General features: G+C 41.8%; 1 protein-coding gene across 1 annotated transcript; it reads left to right on the forward strand.

Moving 5' to 3' along the window:
• The first annotated feature begins 181 nt into the window (after nucleotides 1–181).
• On the forward strand, nucleotides 182–10051 carry cat (catalase). Its single transcript, XM_062546776.1, has 13 exons — nucleotides 182–341; nucleotides 2536–2707; nucleotides 3089–3199; nucleotides 5137–5267; nucleotides 5564–5668; nucleotides 5831–5956; nucleotides 6040–6231; nucleotides 6448–6600; nucleotides 7085–7223; nucleotides 7493–7623; nucleotides 8050–8157; nucleotides 8254–8337; nucleotides 8778–10051. The coding sequence occupies exons 1-13, from the start codon at nucleotides 276–278 to the stop codon at nucleotides 8838–8840; spliced, it is 1581 nt and encodes a 526-aa protein (XP_062402760.1). The 5' UTR covers nucleotides 182–275; the 3' UTR covers nucleotides 8841–10051.
• The last annotated feature ends 7256 nt before the right edge of the window (nucleotides 10052–17307 follow it).

A 17307-nucleotide genomic window follows, 5' to 3' on the forward strand; every position in this document is an offset into this window, starting at 1 on the left:
TTGGGTTTCACAAGGCTATGTAGGCTACGTTATGTAACAGGGGGAGATTGTTTTCCTGGTGGAATGGTCATTGTATGAACTTGCATTTTCTCCATGACTCCAGAAGTAGGTCAACTCCACGTCCAAGCAGCCAATGGGAGTCGGGGGTAGAAGGACGGGGTGGTCCCTGAGCAGTGCTAAAGTACAGCTACAGAATACATAGAGGACGTCAAAAGAAATAGTTACACTCGCTTGTGTAGTTCTCGTTCTCGAACTGTGCATATCTTAACAGGAAGATGGCAGGCAACAGGGAGAAAGCAACCGATCAAATGAAAACATTCAAGCAGAATCGGGGAACTCAGGTTTGTATTGCAACATAAACTTACAATTCAGCTCAGCCAGGCCAGCTAACGTAGCTAGCACCTCCGTAGTAGAGGGTATATGAGGAAATGGGGTAATAGGTCATTTCAGGTCGCACGGTGAAGCAAAGCCATTTTAACTTTACGCACGAAATTGGGAGTTTAGACTACATCTGCCAATGCTGTGTGATACAATTGTTTTATGTCTAGAACGCTATTATGTGATTGTTGGACTCCTTGCACAGGAACAAGATCAAGTCGGATTTGGGTTCTGGTGTAGCTATCAACATTAGCTAACCGTTAGCTCAAGTTGACAGTTTGTCAGCTAAGCTTTTTGTTTTTGACTGCCTAGAGAGGTAACGTTATCTATCATCTTGTGTCAATTGTCTAATTTCAGTAACCTTATCTGGAACGGATAACCTATGTTTACCTATGCGCGGTGAGGTTGGCTGGGTGTTTGACAAGCTGGATATTCGATGTTTAACTTACCTCCATTCAGGCAACGCAATTCAGCTCAATAACATGATCAGGGACAAAGGAAGTTGACAATATTACACTGTAACGAGGAAAAATATCCAAAGCAAAATATCTCCGTCCTCTCATTCTGATTCCTAGTACCTCCCAATCTATCGGAGTTAATTAGTGCATGTCAAATTATCCTGAAATGTCAACCTGAGCCATCCTTAGCCTGGGAAAGATTAAGATTGTAGTCTTTTGAGAAAAGCGTGAATGGGGTAGGCCTACTAGTTAGAATCCAGTCTTTCAAGTAACTTTCTCAAATCTGGTTAGTCTTAAGCATTACTCAATTTTCAATCAATGAAATATATTTTTCCTCATTCAGATTGCTGTAGTATTTCCCAACTGCCCAATCACTCACTGATACTTACTACAGGACAGGTCACATTTGACATTTCCCTGAAATGTCAACTTATATTGAAGAAGAACTCAAATTTCTCTGAAACATATTCACCACAAGGACCCTTTCTCATTCCGATTGCTGTAGTACTTCCCAACCAACTGCTGCTACTTCAGGTCAAACTGTCCTGAAATGTCAACTTAATGGAAGCAGGACAAATATTCACCAAAATCTCACTGCTAACTATAGGTCAAATGATCCTGACATGTCAACTTGCATGGAAGCAGAACTCAAATGTTTCTGAAAAATATTTGCTTGTTATTCCTCTTCCGCAAAGATCCGCAAAGATCTGCTCTGTCCGCATTGTATACATGTATACAATATATCATGTATCATGTATCATCATGTACTGTATATCATGTATATCATGGTTGTTTGGGAAATGACTCTTCTTTTTCCCTAGATAAATATCTGTGCACCAGATGTGATGCTGATTTGTCTCGTAACTGATTTTTGAACTTTAAACCCTAGCAATTGACACAGCCAAAGGTATTCAGCAGTAGGCTAACGTTAAGGTTGAAGGCCATGATGTAATCAGGCTAGACCGACAGATTTTGCAAAGGGCTAAACAGTTAACATGACCTATGTTACCAAGAGAGCTATACTGTAGTGAGCTAATGATAACTACTTCGTTTTGTGTCATTGTGATATTTACAGTAAAAGTGTACATTTGTGCCGCCCTTTCAGTTGACTCATAGCCAGACCCTAAATCTTTTGTAGACTTGGGTCCGAATTTCCAGGTTAGCAAAGTCATGGAGTATCAGGGGAATTTTTGTTAAAGCAGTTTAAAATGCACTTGCCGGCCCCAGCCGTGGCGCGACTGGCTGGGGCACCTGCACCGCACGTCGGCGACCCGGGTTCGATTCCCGCCCCGTGGTCCTTTCCGGATCCCACCCCTACTCTCTCTCCTGCTCGTTTCCTGTCATGCTCTCTACTGTCCTGTCCAATTAAAAGGCATAAAAAGCCCCCAAAAAATAATAAAAAAATAAATAAAAAAATACACTTGCCAAAATGTATTCATGCAAATATGTCCTTGCAGAATTGGAGTATATCTAGTAATTAGCTTTACTGCTTGCTCGAGTGGTTGTGGTTAGCCCAACTTTGTTTTACTCAATACCCATGTCTTCACCTCCCACTCTAAAAATGATTTTAGAGTAGCTCATGGAAATTCAGATTTTTCATCAGGGAAAGTCAGGGAAAAGTTATGGAATTTAACATCTGACATAAGAGTGGGAACCCTGTTAACATGCATCACATCTGATGTGACAATATCTTCCTCAGAGACCAGAGGTGTTGACCACAGGGGCAGGTGTGCCAATTGGAGACAAGCTAAATGGAATGACAGCAGGCCCGCGTGGACCCCTGTTGGTTCAAGATGTGGTGTTCACCGACGAGATGGCCCACTTTGACCGGGAGCGCATTCCAGAGAGAGTGGTGCATGCCAAAGGAGCTGGTAAGAGTTGTCCGAGTCAGACAACAGCATGTGGTTAGCCCCTTTGCCCTATTAATGAAGTGAAATAAATAACACATTTGGCAGCCTGTTGTTTGAGGGGGCTGAAATCTGATCTTAGTATTTAGTTCAGTGACTCATGTGATGCCTAACAAAGCCAAGGCTGTTTCACACTTGTTATCCCCTCATACAACCCTGCTACAATACAGATGGCTGGTTAGCTCGAAAATAAAAGGCTTTTCTGTTCCAATCGTTGTTTAAAAATTCACTAACATTTGTTTCTTTTATTAATAGCTTGCAACAAAAAACATTCTGTCAGTTGACTAATTTGAATAATAAGCAAAAAATGTTTTATGTCATCTGAAACTGTTGTTTTCTCCATAGGAGCATTTGGTTACTTTGAAGTGACCCATGACATCAGTCGTTACTGCAAGGCCAAGGTGTTTGAGCACGTGGGCAAGACCACACCAATAGCCATCCGGTTCTCCACTGTTGGTAAGGGAGCAGTTTCTGTGGAGTGCTGTTCACATGTCCTCTTGGTCTACAGGTCCAATTTGTTGTGCATCTTCATCAGACATATCCCAATAAGTTATTCCTCCTTGTTTATATTTCTCTGGCAAGTTATTATGATGTAAGCCTCTGTAAATATGCTCTCTTGGCATGGACAGGAGTGACTGCTTTAAAAGTGTCCAAAACAGCTGTCGATAAGTGTAGCTTTTGCCCCGATTGAGGGGTGAGAGAACACTGTTGTTTTCTTTTGGTCAGGAATAGTGGGCTATGTATAAGCACATTGGCTGCATGATAGGAGATTTGTTTGGTGCCAACAGGCCCGTTCATGGCAGATGGCTGGCATGATGATGCCCCACCTCTTTTGTATTCGAGCCAACTTTTGATTTCATAGCAGCCATTTAATGCAGTGTGTTGACCATGACCTGAAAGTACCTTTCCTTTTCTGCAAGGAAAAGTCTTAGTGTAAGCATTACGCATTTTTCATTTTTTAGCACAACCTGAACTGAAGTCAACATACCGGTAGTTAAAGTTGGGAGACGTGTGTTGCTTAGGTGGCTGTTGGACACGAGGGGTGTATCGCCATTCTGCCTTCTCAGACTGCGACACAAGTTCATGAATATGAGTTTCAGTTTCGATACATATCGTTGCAGCCCTACTAGCTGTCCAGCAGTACAGTTAAACAGCTGTTAGTTATGATTGCAAGTATCTTACCCTGCTGCAAATGAAAATGATAACAGAATTTTAAAGAAAACATGACTATTTGGAAATGTTGGCTAAATGTTGTTCTTGTTCATTGAGAGATGTAGCCTATCTGGTGTACACGGTTTTGCCTTTGTCCACCAAATGTCTCAGGCCATGAACAGACTCGGACCCTTGCCTCAAAGCAGGGTGTTGACATTGTTGTCTCATAACCTGAAGACTAATGTCAGACTAGACAGCTTTTTTGTCATCTGTGACTGACCACCTTATGAAATTCCCTCAAAAGTCTCCCTCCATCAGTAGTTTTATTTTTCTTTTTTGTAATGTTTAACTGATACATGTAACTCTGTTTGCTCTATCTATTTGCTCAGAGTGTGTGTGTGTGTGTGTGTGTGTGTGTGTGTGTGTGTGTGTGTGTGTGTGTTTGATAATGCAATGAGCATAACCATCTGAGTGATGCCTTTTTAAAATAGCTGCAGTCGTGATTTGAAATATTGTTTCATGATTTACATTCATCTCAGAAGCACTGAAAACTAATTGCCATTCAATTATTGAAAGTCCTTTTGAATCATGGTGCTGGTCCTGCTTTTGGGAAGTTGCATAGCAGAGAAAGCCTTTGTCTTTGTGGAGTCACACATAAGCTTAGCTGATGTTGCTTCATATCTTTGATGCATTCAAGGTGCTTTTTTAGCTTGATGCACCTCCAAGCGTCTGTTAGGCAGTGGTGTGTTACATCAGAGATATCACATCATCCCCATGTTTGCATATTAAGGGGGGAATATATGTATTGTCTTTCTTAGATATTGTTACTAAAGTTTATAATAATAAAGTAGGCATAGCCATCCAGCAGCACTGTTAAAGAGCTGCTAGTTATGATCGCTAGTATCTTACCCTGCTGCATGGAGAAAAACAAAATACTACTGAAACTATTTTGAAATGTTGGCTTTATTAAGTCTTCCTCATTGAGAGATGTATCTGGTGGTGTACACGGTTTTGCCTTTGTCCACCAAATGTCTCCGGTTATGAACAGACTCTGACCCTTGCCTCTAAGCAGGTTGTTGACATTGTTGTTTCAACACGAACTGATTCACATGTCCGAGCCACGTTTATCTAAGAGAGCTGCTAAAGGATGACAACGTTAAAGAGAGAGTTGAAGAAATAAGGAGATATGGCAGTGTTTTTGCCTCCTTGTGCTAACCTTAAAAATGTGCCCGTGTTTTCAGCTGGAGAATCGGGATCTGCAGACACCGTGAGAGACCCACGCGGCTTCGCAGTCAAGTTCTACACTGACGAGGGCAACTGGGACTTGACGGGAAATAACACACCCATCTTTTTCATCAGGGATGCTCTTCTGGTCAGTGAGACCCACTGTACAGTAATTTCCCGCATATAAGCCGCATTGTGTATAAGCCGCAGGACAGTGTTTTATGCAAGTTAAAAGAAACAAAACCATATTAACTGCCCCCCTGTATGAACCTCATAGCTGAAGAATTTTTGCAAAATCAATGTATAAGCCGCGGCTAATAGTCTGGAAATTACGGTATTTGTTGCCACTTGTGTGCTTGTGTGGTTTTTTTAGAGTAGCCTACGGGCGGTTCGGTTGACATGTCTGGTTTGAATTGAACCTGATGTTCTGCTGTGTGTCTACAGTTCCCGTCCTTCATCCACTCCCAGAAGCGCAACCCCCAGACCCACCTGAAGGACCCAGACATGGTGTGGGACTTCTGGAGCCTGCGGCCCGAGTCCCTCCATCAGGTGCTGCTCTAGAGTCTAACTGGGCACCCCAGTAGATGTTGGATGTTTTTCTAACTGTGTCGCATCTCGTACCAGAAAGTATTCTTTGGGGATTTAATACAAAAATAATGATTGCCATTAGTGGTTTTATTATAATTATTATGAATCAATCTCTCCCGAAAGGTGTCATTCCTGTTCAGTGACCGTGGTCTTCCTGATGGCTTCCGACACATGAATGGCTATGGCTCACACACCTTCAAAATGGTCAATGCTGAAGGCTACCCAGTCTACTGCAAGTTCCACTTCAAGGTATCAGAAGTAACAGAAATTAAAAAAAAAAAATTCCGCACAGCTCATTGTTTCCCTGTAACACAAGAGTCCTTGTCTTTTAGGTGGACCAGGGCATCAAAAACTTGGATCCAGCAGTGGCAGACAAACTTGCTGCCACTGATCCTGACTATGCCATCAGAGACCTCTACAACGCCATCGCCAATGGCAACTTCCCGTCCTGGACCTTCTACATCCAGGTCATGACCTTTGAGCAGGCGGAGAAGTTCCCATTCAACCCATTCGACCTGACCAAGGTGCGTTCTCCAACTTAGTTTTCATTAGTCATCGTTACATAAGCACCTCTGGCTCAGTTGTCATTGAGCCAAAGTCTGTACCACCGTTTCTCCACTAGATGGCACTATATTCAAATGCTTTTACAGAGAGACAATTGCTTGTTTTGATGTTATTTATTTACTCATTTCTTTATGAAAGGGCCTAACTCTATTTTCTCCCTGTCTTTTTATCTCCAGGTCTGGTCCCACAAGGATTACCCGCTGATCCCAGTAGGGAAGATGGTCCTCAACAGAAACCCTGTCAACTACTTTGCAGAAGTGGAACAGCTGGCCTTTGATCCCAGCAACATGCCTCCAGGCATCGAGCCGAGCCCAGACAAAATGCTGCAGGTCAGAGACTTGCAGACAATCCAAGATGAATAGATGTAGAGATGTTAATGGGCCTTTTGTGTTATTTATTGAACTTTGTAGCCATTGTACTTTGTAATCATTACTTGTGCTGAGTTCAGCTCACAGTCTCATGTCAGGATAAAGACTGGATACAAACTTGAAAAGAACCAACAAACAAACTTAAAGCCCTACACTTATCTTTATCCTGTAATTAAAGCAAATACTGTCTGTAAATAGGCAAGACAATCCAATATGCAGAAAAACAGAATAGCTACTGTGAACACACACACACACAAAGAGAAATGACAAGTTTTCCTGCTATTCTTGCTTACTATATTTCATAAAAAAGAACTAAATGTCGATTAATATGTTCCTTTATTTACACTAACACATTAAGGAGCTAGCAGCACCCCAAGTCATGTGCTTATTTCCTTCCATCGTGTTGTGTGTGATGTGTTTGACCAACGTCTCATGCCCCGTGCAGGGTCGGCTGTTCTCTTACCCAGACACACACAGGCACCGGCTGGGTGCCAACTACCTGCAGCTGCCAGTCAACTGCCCCTTCAGGGCCCGCGTGGCCAACTACCAGAGGGACGGACCCATGTGCATGGGCGACAACCAGGGTGAGCACCTCATCCCAGTGAGGATGCCCCCCACTCTTTGGCTTTTCACCAAAACGGAGACCACGGGTCATGTTGTTGAATCTTTTCATTTGTACAAAACGTAGAGGTCTTGAAGTATAGAAAAAGTAAAAACAATTAGAAAAAAATGGACTGGAATTTCTATTTAGGAAAAAGGGTATTTTACTTTAGTTGTGCAGATGTAGGAGGTAAGAGTGGAGAGCAGTAGTGATTTACCCCTGTGTGTGTGTGTGTGTGTTGGATGTTTGCAGCTGGAGCCCCGAACTACTTCCCCAACAGCTTCAGTGCCCCAGAGACCCAACCCCGCTTCGTGGAGTCCAAGTTTCACGTGTCCGCCGACGTGGGTCGCTACAACAGCTCTGACGATGACAACGTCACTCAGGTACGCCTGCCAGCTAAGCGACACCTCTCTGGTTGTCTAGGTGTGTCCAGGTGTGGAAGAGAGGTTTTTTTTTTTAAATATATATATTAATGCATATACAAATACATTTCAAAGTAGACCATAGCCCTCCCACCCCCCACCCCTCCCTTTCCACATGGGTAACAGCAAAATCATCAACACAGCACAGATATGTCAAATTTAAAAGAAAAAAAAGAAGAAATCCATTAGTCTGTCGGCATTATAATGTCTGGAAGAGAGGTTTGCATGCGAAGTTCTCTTGCTTCATGACTGGTAAAAGAGGTCACTGTGTTCTTAGTGTGAAATTCATTTACAGTTTAATTTCCGAGTGAATAGCCGCCATTGGCTCTGACAGGAGCACAGAATCTGATTATTATGGTCTGTGGTTTGCCGTCCTTGCTCTTTAAGGTGCGGGCCTTCTACACCGAAGTTCTGAGTGGGCCGGAGCGCCAGCGGCTGTGCGAGAACATGGCCGGGGCCCTGAAGGGAGCGCAGCTCTTCATTCAGAAGCGCTGGGTTGGTCTTCCTCACCACACTGCTCTTCCTCATCATCACCAGTGTCCTTAGTGGCCATACAGTCTGCTAATGCTACGTGTGTTTTTCCCTCTTCAGGTCCAGAATTTGATGGCCGTCCACTCTGACTACGGGAACCGGGTTCAGGCCCTGCTCAACAAACACAACGCAGAGTCCAAGGAGGTAATAGCAGAGGTTAACTCTGTATTTGCAGAAAAAAAGGCATCGTAGAATATGTGTCGGAAACCAGCGAACATTAGTCAGACTGATAAAAGTTAGCCAGGTTGCTAGCCAATGTATTGTAGTGATATATTTGGCTGTAAAAGCTGTTTTATATTGTCCCTGTTTCCTGGTGGGAACAACAGGTCAATTTGTCTCACTTCAACACAGACCAGGTTGCATCAAAGTAAAAAAAAAAAAAAGACTACGCACCATGATATGTTTTTATTGTTGTTGGCTTTAAAATAATGTTTAAAAAGTGAGCCATGCGGTGTTTTGTGGGTAGGTCAGTGGTTTTGCTAGCCAACCCCAGTGTAGAATCTCTGATGGAACCACAGAACACTATCCGTTGTTATCCCCTTCTCTGTGGTTTTGTCCTCTCTGACGGTCCTCCTTTGTTTTAGACTGGGGTGCGGGTGTACACCCAAGGCGGGGCATCTGCAGTAGCAGCCGCCTCAAAGATGTGATGCTCTACTCCCGCCAGAAGAGGGCGCCCTGCTCTACCCCCTGCACTTCAACCTGCTGTAGCTGCTATCAGCTCCCGTCCAGCCCATCTGAGAAAGGCTTGCCAAACAGCTTACTAATAGATATAAGGCTCCTTGGATAATTGACTGTGTTGCTTTATCTTCTGCATTAACAAGCAGTCTGTTTTTCTTTTGCCAAAGTGATTTTGAGGTCTGATGGTAAATGTTTCAACACTAGAACCAGTAGAAAGTCAGATTTCTGTCTGTCATGTCTGATTGTTGTTGATTTGGTTAAACTACCTTAATATGTCCACCGTAATAGCATTATCTGATTATTTATGCCTGAACTCAACATGCCTTTCTTGGGTAATACAACTCAAGTGACCATTTTACAACAGAGTACCATGCAGGCTGAGAACATGAGCATGGTCCTCCTGATAGACAAATCAAGGAAGATACATCAAGGAAGATACATTTGATACACTGTACATCTGTGTATCAAACTGGCCAGACTTGCATGCAAAGTAGAGTACGAAACAACATTCCATTATCCCCTACATGTCAAATTCACTTTTTCCTGAATGGTCCTCGATACATCTTCTCAATCTGAGTAGACAAGAGGCGTTTTATGAACCACTTCAATACTGCAACATGGCCTAGTTTGAATAGGTTATTGTGCAGAGGTGAGACTCCATTTGTAGATCAAAGTGAGATGCTCTTGCTTTTTATGCTGCTCTGTGGCCAGTGATCAGGGCTGATCTACTGTATGTCTGTGTCCTTGTATGAAAAGATCTACAATATATATTTTTGAAATGACGCTCTTATTTGTTCAGTCTCGCTTTGATGTTTTACTGACGTGTGGCTAATGACTCTGTGAGCCTCCATCCCCCTGCTTACTAAGTGTGAATCAGCATGTTGCCATCCAGTCAGTCTTTTAGGGACTGTATGTTTGCTGTATGTCTATTGTAGAGGAATTGATACCTGATAGCATTTTGTTCTTGATAATATTCTGTTAACGGAGGTTTAAGGTATTTAAAATTAATTCGAACCTAAACCATCAAAGATGCATAAACTTATTCCCTTACTCAGCCAGCCTGTCAGAAGATCAGTAACCAGTGGAATTCCACCAACATGACTTGTGAAAATGCCTTATGCAAGCAAATGTACACTGTGTGTTTTGTAATTTAAGTAAATAAAATCTGATTATATTAGAATTCGAGTCAGAGACTTTTCTTTCCGTCCATCTGACCAATCCCAAATCCTTTTAGATGATCTGCCTGGTCAAATGGTCAACCTAGTACTCAACCCTGTACGACAGAAACTTTCCCAAACGTACACCAAAACTCCTAGTAGTCAGTAGAGTTGTGATGAGCCTCTTCCAGTGGATGCAATGCAAGACAGTATGTTATGGTGTCTCTCACACTGTCCTGACGTATCAGGATGATCTCACTTGAATTTGTCCGCCAGCGTTGAGTTGGTCATCAACCAGGGAACCCTCAATGCCTAGTATGTGAAGTGAACTGGTTTGATGTTATGAGAAATTCTGGGGAAATTCTTAATGCTTTGGCCTTGACGCCGTCCTTCCCATTTCTCTCAGCTGTCTTTCTGTTCCAACTCAGGCCTCATAATTTAACATCAGGTCAATAATTAAACTAGGCTCCTTTCCTGGGAGAAGTTAATATAATAAAGTTATAATGCACCTGGTTTTGATTGACTACATTCAGACATTGCTCAATCAATTCACTGAAAATAACTGTTGTTAAACTCAGTTCTCAATTGTTAAAGGAGTTAACAGCATGTCAGCATCAAACTTTTCAATGCAGGCTGTACAACCAAACCAAATGCAAGTCATGAACTGTGCAGCACACATCCAAGATATCCAAGTGCATGCTGCCGGACCATATTGTATGGTCAGTGTACTGTAACTCATGCCATTTGGGGCTGACAGCCCTCAGGTTCTCCATACATTTGAGTATTAACATTGATCAACTATTACAAATGTTACTGTGCTTAAAAAAAATAAATAATAATTTTTTGAAATTTAATTATGTAACAGAACTTGTGGCTGTGAGTGCATTGTTTGTTTGTTCAACTACAAATTGCCTACAATTCCTTCACTGTAGTGTCTGCACGTGTAAATATTGTTTGCTTGCAAAGATGTTGCACTGAGCTTGTGAGAAATGGCACTATATCACCATAATACTTTATTATCAGCTCATTTTAGTGAGAAGAATCCTTACCACTGAAGCAGAAATGGATTGCCTACAGTTGAACAAAAACTGTGCGTGTTTGTGTGAAAAACAGAGCAACTGTGCAAACACAACATTAGTTTTTGCATGCAGTTCTGTGTGGTTTCCTTTGTGATCTGAGGAAAATATTAGAAGCTTACACACCTATGTGGTGGCACGCGACAGAAGATCAGCCTTTCCGCTCTTGTGAGGAGTTGAGATCCTGTTACCTAGTTGTCATGATGAAAGGTCCCTAATGTCTACACTGTTTACTGGTTTACTGCCCATATGCACAACCCCTCCTTCCATCCCCCAGTCTGGACTATGGCCTAACTTGACCAGTGGCTGTTACCCCATTACATCAAACCTATCCTTGCACTGCTATAGTTCTTATATTATTATGTACTTTTCTCTTATATTGTCCATATTTAATGCTGGTTTCTAGCTAGTTCTTTTGTCTACATTTTTCTCTTATATTGTCCATATGTAACGCTGGTCTCTAACTTGTTCTTACATTACTATGTCTACATTTTCCTCTTATATTGTCCATATTTAATGCCGGTCTCTAGACTTTATCCGTGCTCTGTTGGGCTTATTTGCACTACCACCATGACACACACCTCAATAGCACCTTACATATGTCTTTCTGTCTGTCTGAAATGGTATGCACAGACACTGGCAAGAACCAAGAGTATTGCACACATAACAGTGACTGCCATTTCTGAATCAAAGGGGCAGAACTATGCTGAAACCATGGGTGTCTTCCTGTTAGGGTTTAGAGATTTGCCAGCAATTGATGCACTTGATAAACCACATTCAACCTGCTGGCAGAGAAGCAGCAGCTTTCTTTACTGTTGAAGTTAACTCCTACGCCAAAGGACTTAGCAGCATTGCATAAGAACCATCAAATCAAGAGCAGGTATCAGTGCAAGACATGATGGAAGACACCCAGGAGGACACTAGAGTGAGAAAGCCTATGCCAAGGGACTACATCATATGGTCAGTCTTAGTCCTGCGCTGCAACCCAGTCTTGGGAATGATAGCCCTCTACTACTCCATAAAAGTGAGTATTCTTACTGTAACCTCGGGTACAACTTTCATTGTTTCATATAGCCTAAACAATGAAATACATCATGAATTCTGTTTGGAAGATAGAAGAACTTCAGGTTTGTTGATGTTCAGTCAAGGGCCTCAGAGCAGAGAGGTAAAGCCTACCTTGATTGCTTGGTTATTCATGGGTTTCATCAGGTCCTTTTGCACAGGTGTATTAATCAAGGGCCATGCAGTCTGCATTGATAATCAAGGTGCTTGATTTTATACACCTGTGGAAAGGGACCTGATGATACCCATGAATAGCTTTCTGGTGATGATAAAATGTTTGAGGAAATGTCACAACCTGTGCTGAGGCTCTCTGCATCTACTTGCCATTTTGTTGAACAAGAAAACTGGTTACACAATATATGATGTATACACTACAAATCATAACATTTGAATTGAATAAACCTTGAGATTTTAGGACTTTGAGACCTTTTTGTGAGGACCAAATGCCTCAATCAACTTGGTAATTTATGGCCAACTCTGCTGGTCTGGACAATCTAAATTTAGTTGTGTAAAACTAGTTGTTGGTAAAAAAAATATAATGTCTTCTTAGCCACAGTGTCACAATGTCTTAGTGCTGCCACTTTGCTTTGGTCTACTTTATACAACTTGACATGCACATCATTTTTTTTTAGCTTTATCACCTCTAAATGGATTTCGAATGATCACTGTATCAGTTTAAATCAATAAGGTTGAAACGAATAACATTGCATGAGTTGTGCAATCATTCTGACACAATGACAAAATCTTTTGTCTTGCAGTCACGGGACAGCAAAATGGTTGGGAACCTTGAGGAAGCCAGAAATCATGGATCCACTGCCTACTGGATGAACATCATTGGTGTGATCATATTTGTGTTTCTTTATTCCTTAGAGGCGATGATCGAGGAAGGCATAAAACAAAGGTTGCATTATTTTTAGCTGAGATTCCAACCTTTTTGTTGTATGGCATGGACAGAAATACAGAACATTTAATTCTAAACATAATAGCATAATAGCAGACTGACGCACCAAATGCCTCAATCAACTTGGTAATTTATGGCCAACTACGGTATGCTGGTCTGGACAATCTAAATTTAGTTGTGTAAAACTAGTTTTTGGTAAAAAATATAATGTCTTCTTAGCCACAGTGTCACAATGTCTTAGTGCTGCCATATTTACTTTGCTTTGGTCTACTTTATATAACTTGACATGCACATCATCTGTCCACAGAAGGGCATCACTCACCAAATTTGAAACGTTTACTGTTCAGTGACACCTACTGGACTGTATTGAAAGCTCAAAGATAAATACGCACATTCAACTATATCTGTCTGTGACTGTGAATGTAAACTATCCCGTTTATGTTGATTTAACACCACTATCATTATCCACCCTGGAATTCTATCAGAGAAGGGAACTGCATTATGTCCAAGTGTCAGTGGCTCTGCCTGATTTGATTTCCTTTCTGATTTGTCTTCATTTGTAAAGAAATACATGTTGGTTTGCAAACCTTTTGTATCACACTTTCCAACAACTTCTCAAATAATTCTTCCATAATCTAGAGTATGTTGTAACGCACGGCAAAATACACACCATCTACCCTTGAATTCCATATCAGAGACCAAGCGCCTTATTCACCTTCTGATTGTGTTTATTGTGTTCACTTTAATGTTATAATACATCCTTTAATGAAGTATATAGATTCAAAAGTCAATTCATTATAATTCTGTAAATTTGCCAAAAAGAAAAGGCATTCATAAATAGAACCAAAATAAAAGAATGATAATGATTTGTTGGTAATGCCCTTATCTCTGTAATTGAAATAACAAGGGAATCACATGGAAGAGTGTAGACAGAGACACACAATAACAGCAACTAACACACAGATATTACAGTGGATGCCCCATACAAATAAAAAGTCTGAACAGATTATGGAAATCAGCAGTCACCACAAATAAAACCAACCCAGTGCAGCTAGCCTCTCTGCAGACAACTAGCTATCTGCTGCTTATGTGGTTTTACATATGACCTCCTTAAAGTATTTTCTCATGAAGCGATTGCCCCCTTACCTTCTGTAGGAGGTATTATTGAGTTCACCACATTTCCTTGTTCTGACATGAAAGAGTGACGTGTTAATCACTGTATGGATGTATTATTTAATTGTGTTGTCCATGACAAACAGTTCCATCCATGACAAAGCTCTACCCAAGCAACAGCACATCTCAGTGTTTTGATAGCCGGAGGAGTAGGTCTATTGACATATTGCAAAAGTGAGCTCCACTTCAGACTTAGTGACAGTATATTTTTTACTTTAACATACCCCCCCCCCCCCCCCCCATGGGCCAGTGCCTGGTAGAAGAGGTTAGAAACAACCTTTGAAGCATCTCTTGCAGACTGCATCTGAGCAGGGCTGACCAATGTCAAGGCGGGTGTGTCATTTTGAGGATCAGCAGTGGGTCATTAGTGAAAGCTTTTAGAACTTCTGTGAAGTATCATGGAATATTTGACCTTGTTTATAGTGGCCTTAGGCACCGAATATTCTTTAGGAAATGGTACAACAGGGCATGTGCACCCCATGCACCAGCATGGCCATGCCGGGTGATATGCAGATAGCCGCCAGGTACACTGTGAGAGTAGAGGCATAATTCCCCTGCTCAAACAGATGCTGGAAGAAGACACACTGACTTAATGGGACACATTGATGAGTTACAGTCGTTATCAGCACACCAATCTACAAACACCCATCTTCAAAGAGTATATAGGGACTATGCACATGGGACCCTCACATCATATAAATGTTTGAGAGGGGTAAACCAATTGTCAACAGTATCATCCGTTCAGTGGTCAGGCAGCAAAAGGAGGCAGAACTATGCCACAACCATGGGTGTCTTCCTGTGGGGGCTGAGAGATTTGCCACATACGAATGCATTTGATAAACCATCAACCTGCTGGCTGAGAAGCAGTCTTTCTGCCTGAATCATCTCTCATCACCCAAAGACTAAGCAGCATGGAAAATGGACAGTCAAACCAGAGGCAGGTGCCGGTCCAAGTCATAACCCATGCAGTACCTATCCAGGACATCCGCGTGGACATGCCACCGGACAGTATCATGTGGTCAGTCTTCAATCTCATATTCTGCTGTAACCCATGCTGCCTGCCACTGATTGCCTTCTTCTTCTCCATAAAGGTGAGTATTAACATCGCAGATCCTATGTGGAGATGTAGAATGTTCCAATATATTTTTTTTCTGCTGTTTTGAATATAAACATTGGTGAGCAGACTGGAAACTTTTACAGATCGTTCAATTTAAGATTCCATCGAGGCCTTCTTTGAGCAGCTGTATCACATTTTTACTGACAAATAGAAGTCTTACAAGAATTTAAAATGGTCAGTGTATCAATGGCTGAGATCAATTAGCTTGAAATGAATGGGACTATAATATTACAGATGCAATCATTCTGAAAAGGACAAAATCATTTGTCTTCCAGTCTCGGGACAGAAAAGTGGTTGGGGACCTTGAGGGAGCCAGAAGTTATGGAGCCATTGCCTACTGGCTGAACGCCTTTGCTCTGTTCTTAGTCACGTTTTTTACTGTCATTATTATCTACAAATACCAAGTTCTGATAGCTTACATGCACCGTATTTACACATGTTTTCTGAACCTTCTGCTCTACTGTGGACAGACATAAACCACAATTAATATGACATATAATACGAGAATTGTGGGAGGTTTTTTCTTACTCCCTTTTGATTGTATTTTGCAAAATTGATTAAAAAAAATTGCATTTTTATACTGTGACTGAGCATTGTGATGCCAGAAGTGTCAGCCCAACTTCATAATTTCAGATTTGTTGTTCTCCACTTTGTTACTGATGAAATAATAAAATGAATTGAGAATGTTTTTGAACAAAGTATGAAATTACAGTAAGACAGTAAAGCAGAGAGAATGTTGTCACCCATGGATTATTAACACAATTCACAATAGGGGGGAAAGAATGCATTCGCTGTATGGCATGCATGGAACAGAACAACCAAGAACTTGGTCTAAAATTAGTCCAAGGAGTGCTTTCGCTCCTTGGCCACACTTTTCTTCACTGCGTCACATTTTCTCCACTAGAGGAGCACCTATGTTGGCACTTCTTTCTCACATGTAACCGCTTTATTCATCCAGTGGCCATTGTAAGCCAGAATGAGGCTACTGGGTACACTTGCCATCCCTGCTGAGCAAAAAACAGCCTGACCAGCTTAACGTGGTTTGTTGGTTGACCAGCTTGTTTAACCAACTTGTTTGACCACATGATGGTTGATCAGCTACACCAGCTAAACTCAGCTGGTGTACCCAGTTTACGATGGTAATTTTAGTTGGTGTTGCTGGTCTACAGTACATTGCTGGTTTTTACTGGCCATGCCAGCTTAAGTTGGTCATTCTAGCAAACCAGCACGACCATCTTACACCAACAATGTCAAGCTTGGCAGGCTGGTCACCAGCATGACCATCTTACACCAGCTGTATCCCACACAACAGGCTGGTCACACCAGCATCACCAGCTTCCTCAAATGGTCACGCCAGCATGTCTAGCTGGTGGTCAACCCCCCCCCCACACACACACACTCCCCATGCATGCCAGTGGCAACTAAGCACTCTGCACACAACTATTTAGAGCTATGGGTTATATGGTTTTACATATGACCTCCTTATTGTATTTTCTCATGAGATTGCTACCTTAGTCTCCTGTAGGCGGTAATAGTTGACCACATTTTCTTGTACCTGACATGACAATCACTAGAACTGGAAAATCACTCAGAGAGCGCGGCCAGTTAAACTCAAGCCAATAAGAGGGTGAGGAAGAGTATGTTGTTAAATTGACATGATATCCATGGTAAGCAAACATGAATGGATGCATTACATGATTTATAAGCCTCAAGGTGTCATCTGACTCCAGCAACCCCCTTGATTTTCATTCTGTTTTAACTCATGAGCCACCTTCTATGAAGAGTGTAGAACAAGGGCAGTGTGTCCCGAAATGTCACATGAGGCGAATAAAAAGAAAATGTTTCTTGGAGCTTTAGTGGCTGGACTTTTTTTGTAATTTCCACCTTCTATGAAGCACATGCTCTCAAGTTGAGTTCCTGATAGCATACCAGTTATGGGAACTGGAAGAG

The sequence above is a fragment of the Sardina pilchardus genome, chromosome 10, assembly GCF_963854185.1.
Source record: "Sardina pilchardus chromosome 10, fSarPil1.1, whole genome shotgun sequence".
In the NCBI taxonomy this organism is placed as follows: domain Eukaryota; kingdom Metazoa; phylum Chordata; class Actinopteri; order Clupeiformes; family Clupeidae; genus Sardina; species Sardina pilchardus.

Coding starts and splice junctions, on each gene's coding strand:
- cat (XM_062546776.1), top strand. CDS start 276: ATGGCAGGCAACAGGGAGAAAGCAACCGATCAAATGAAAACATTCAAG. Junction 5,957..6,039: donor ACTGCAAGTTCCACTTCAAG/GTATCAGAAGTA, acceptor CTTGTCTTTTAG/GTGGACCAGGGCATCAAAAA. Junction 7,224..7,492: donor GTGCATGGGCGACAACCAGG/GTGAGCACCTCA, acceptor GGATGTTTGCAG/CTGGAGCCCCGAACTACTTC.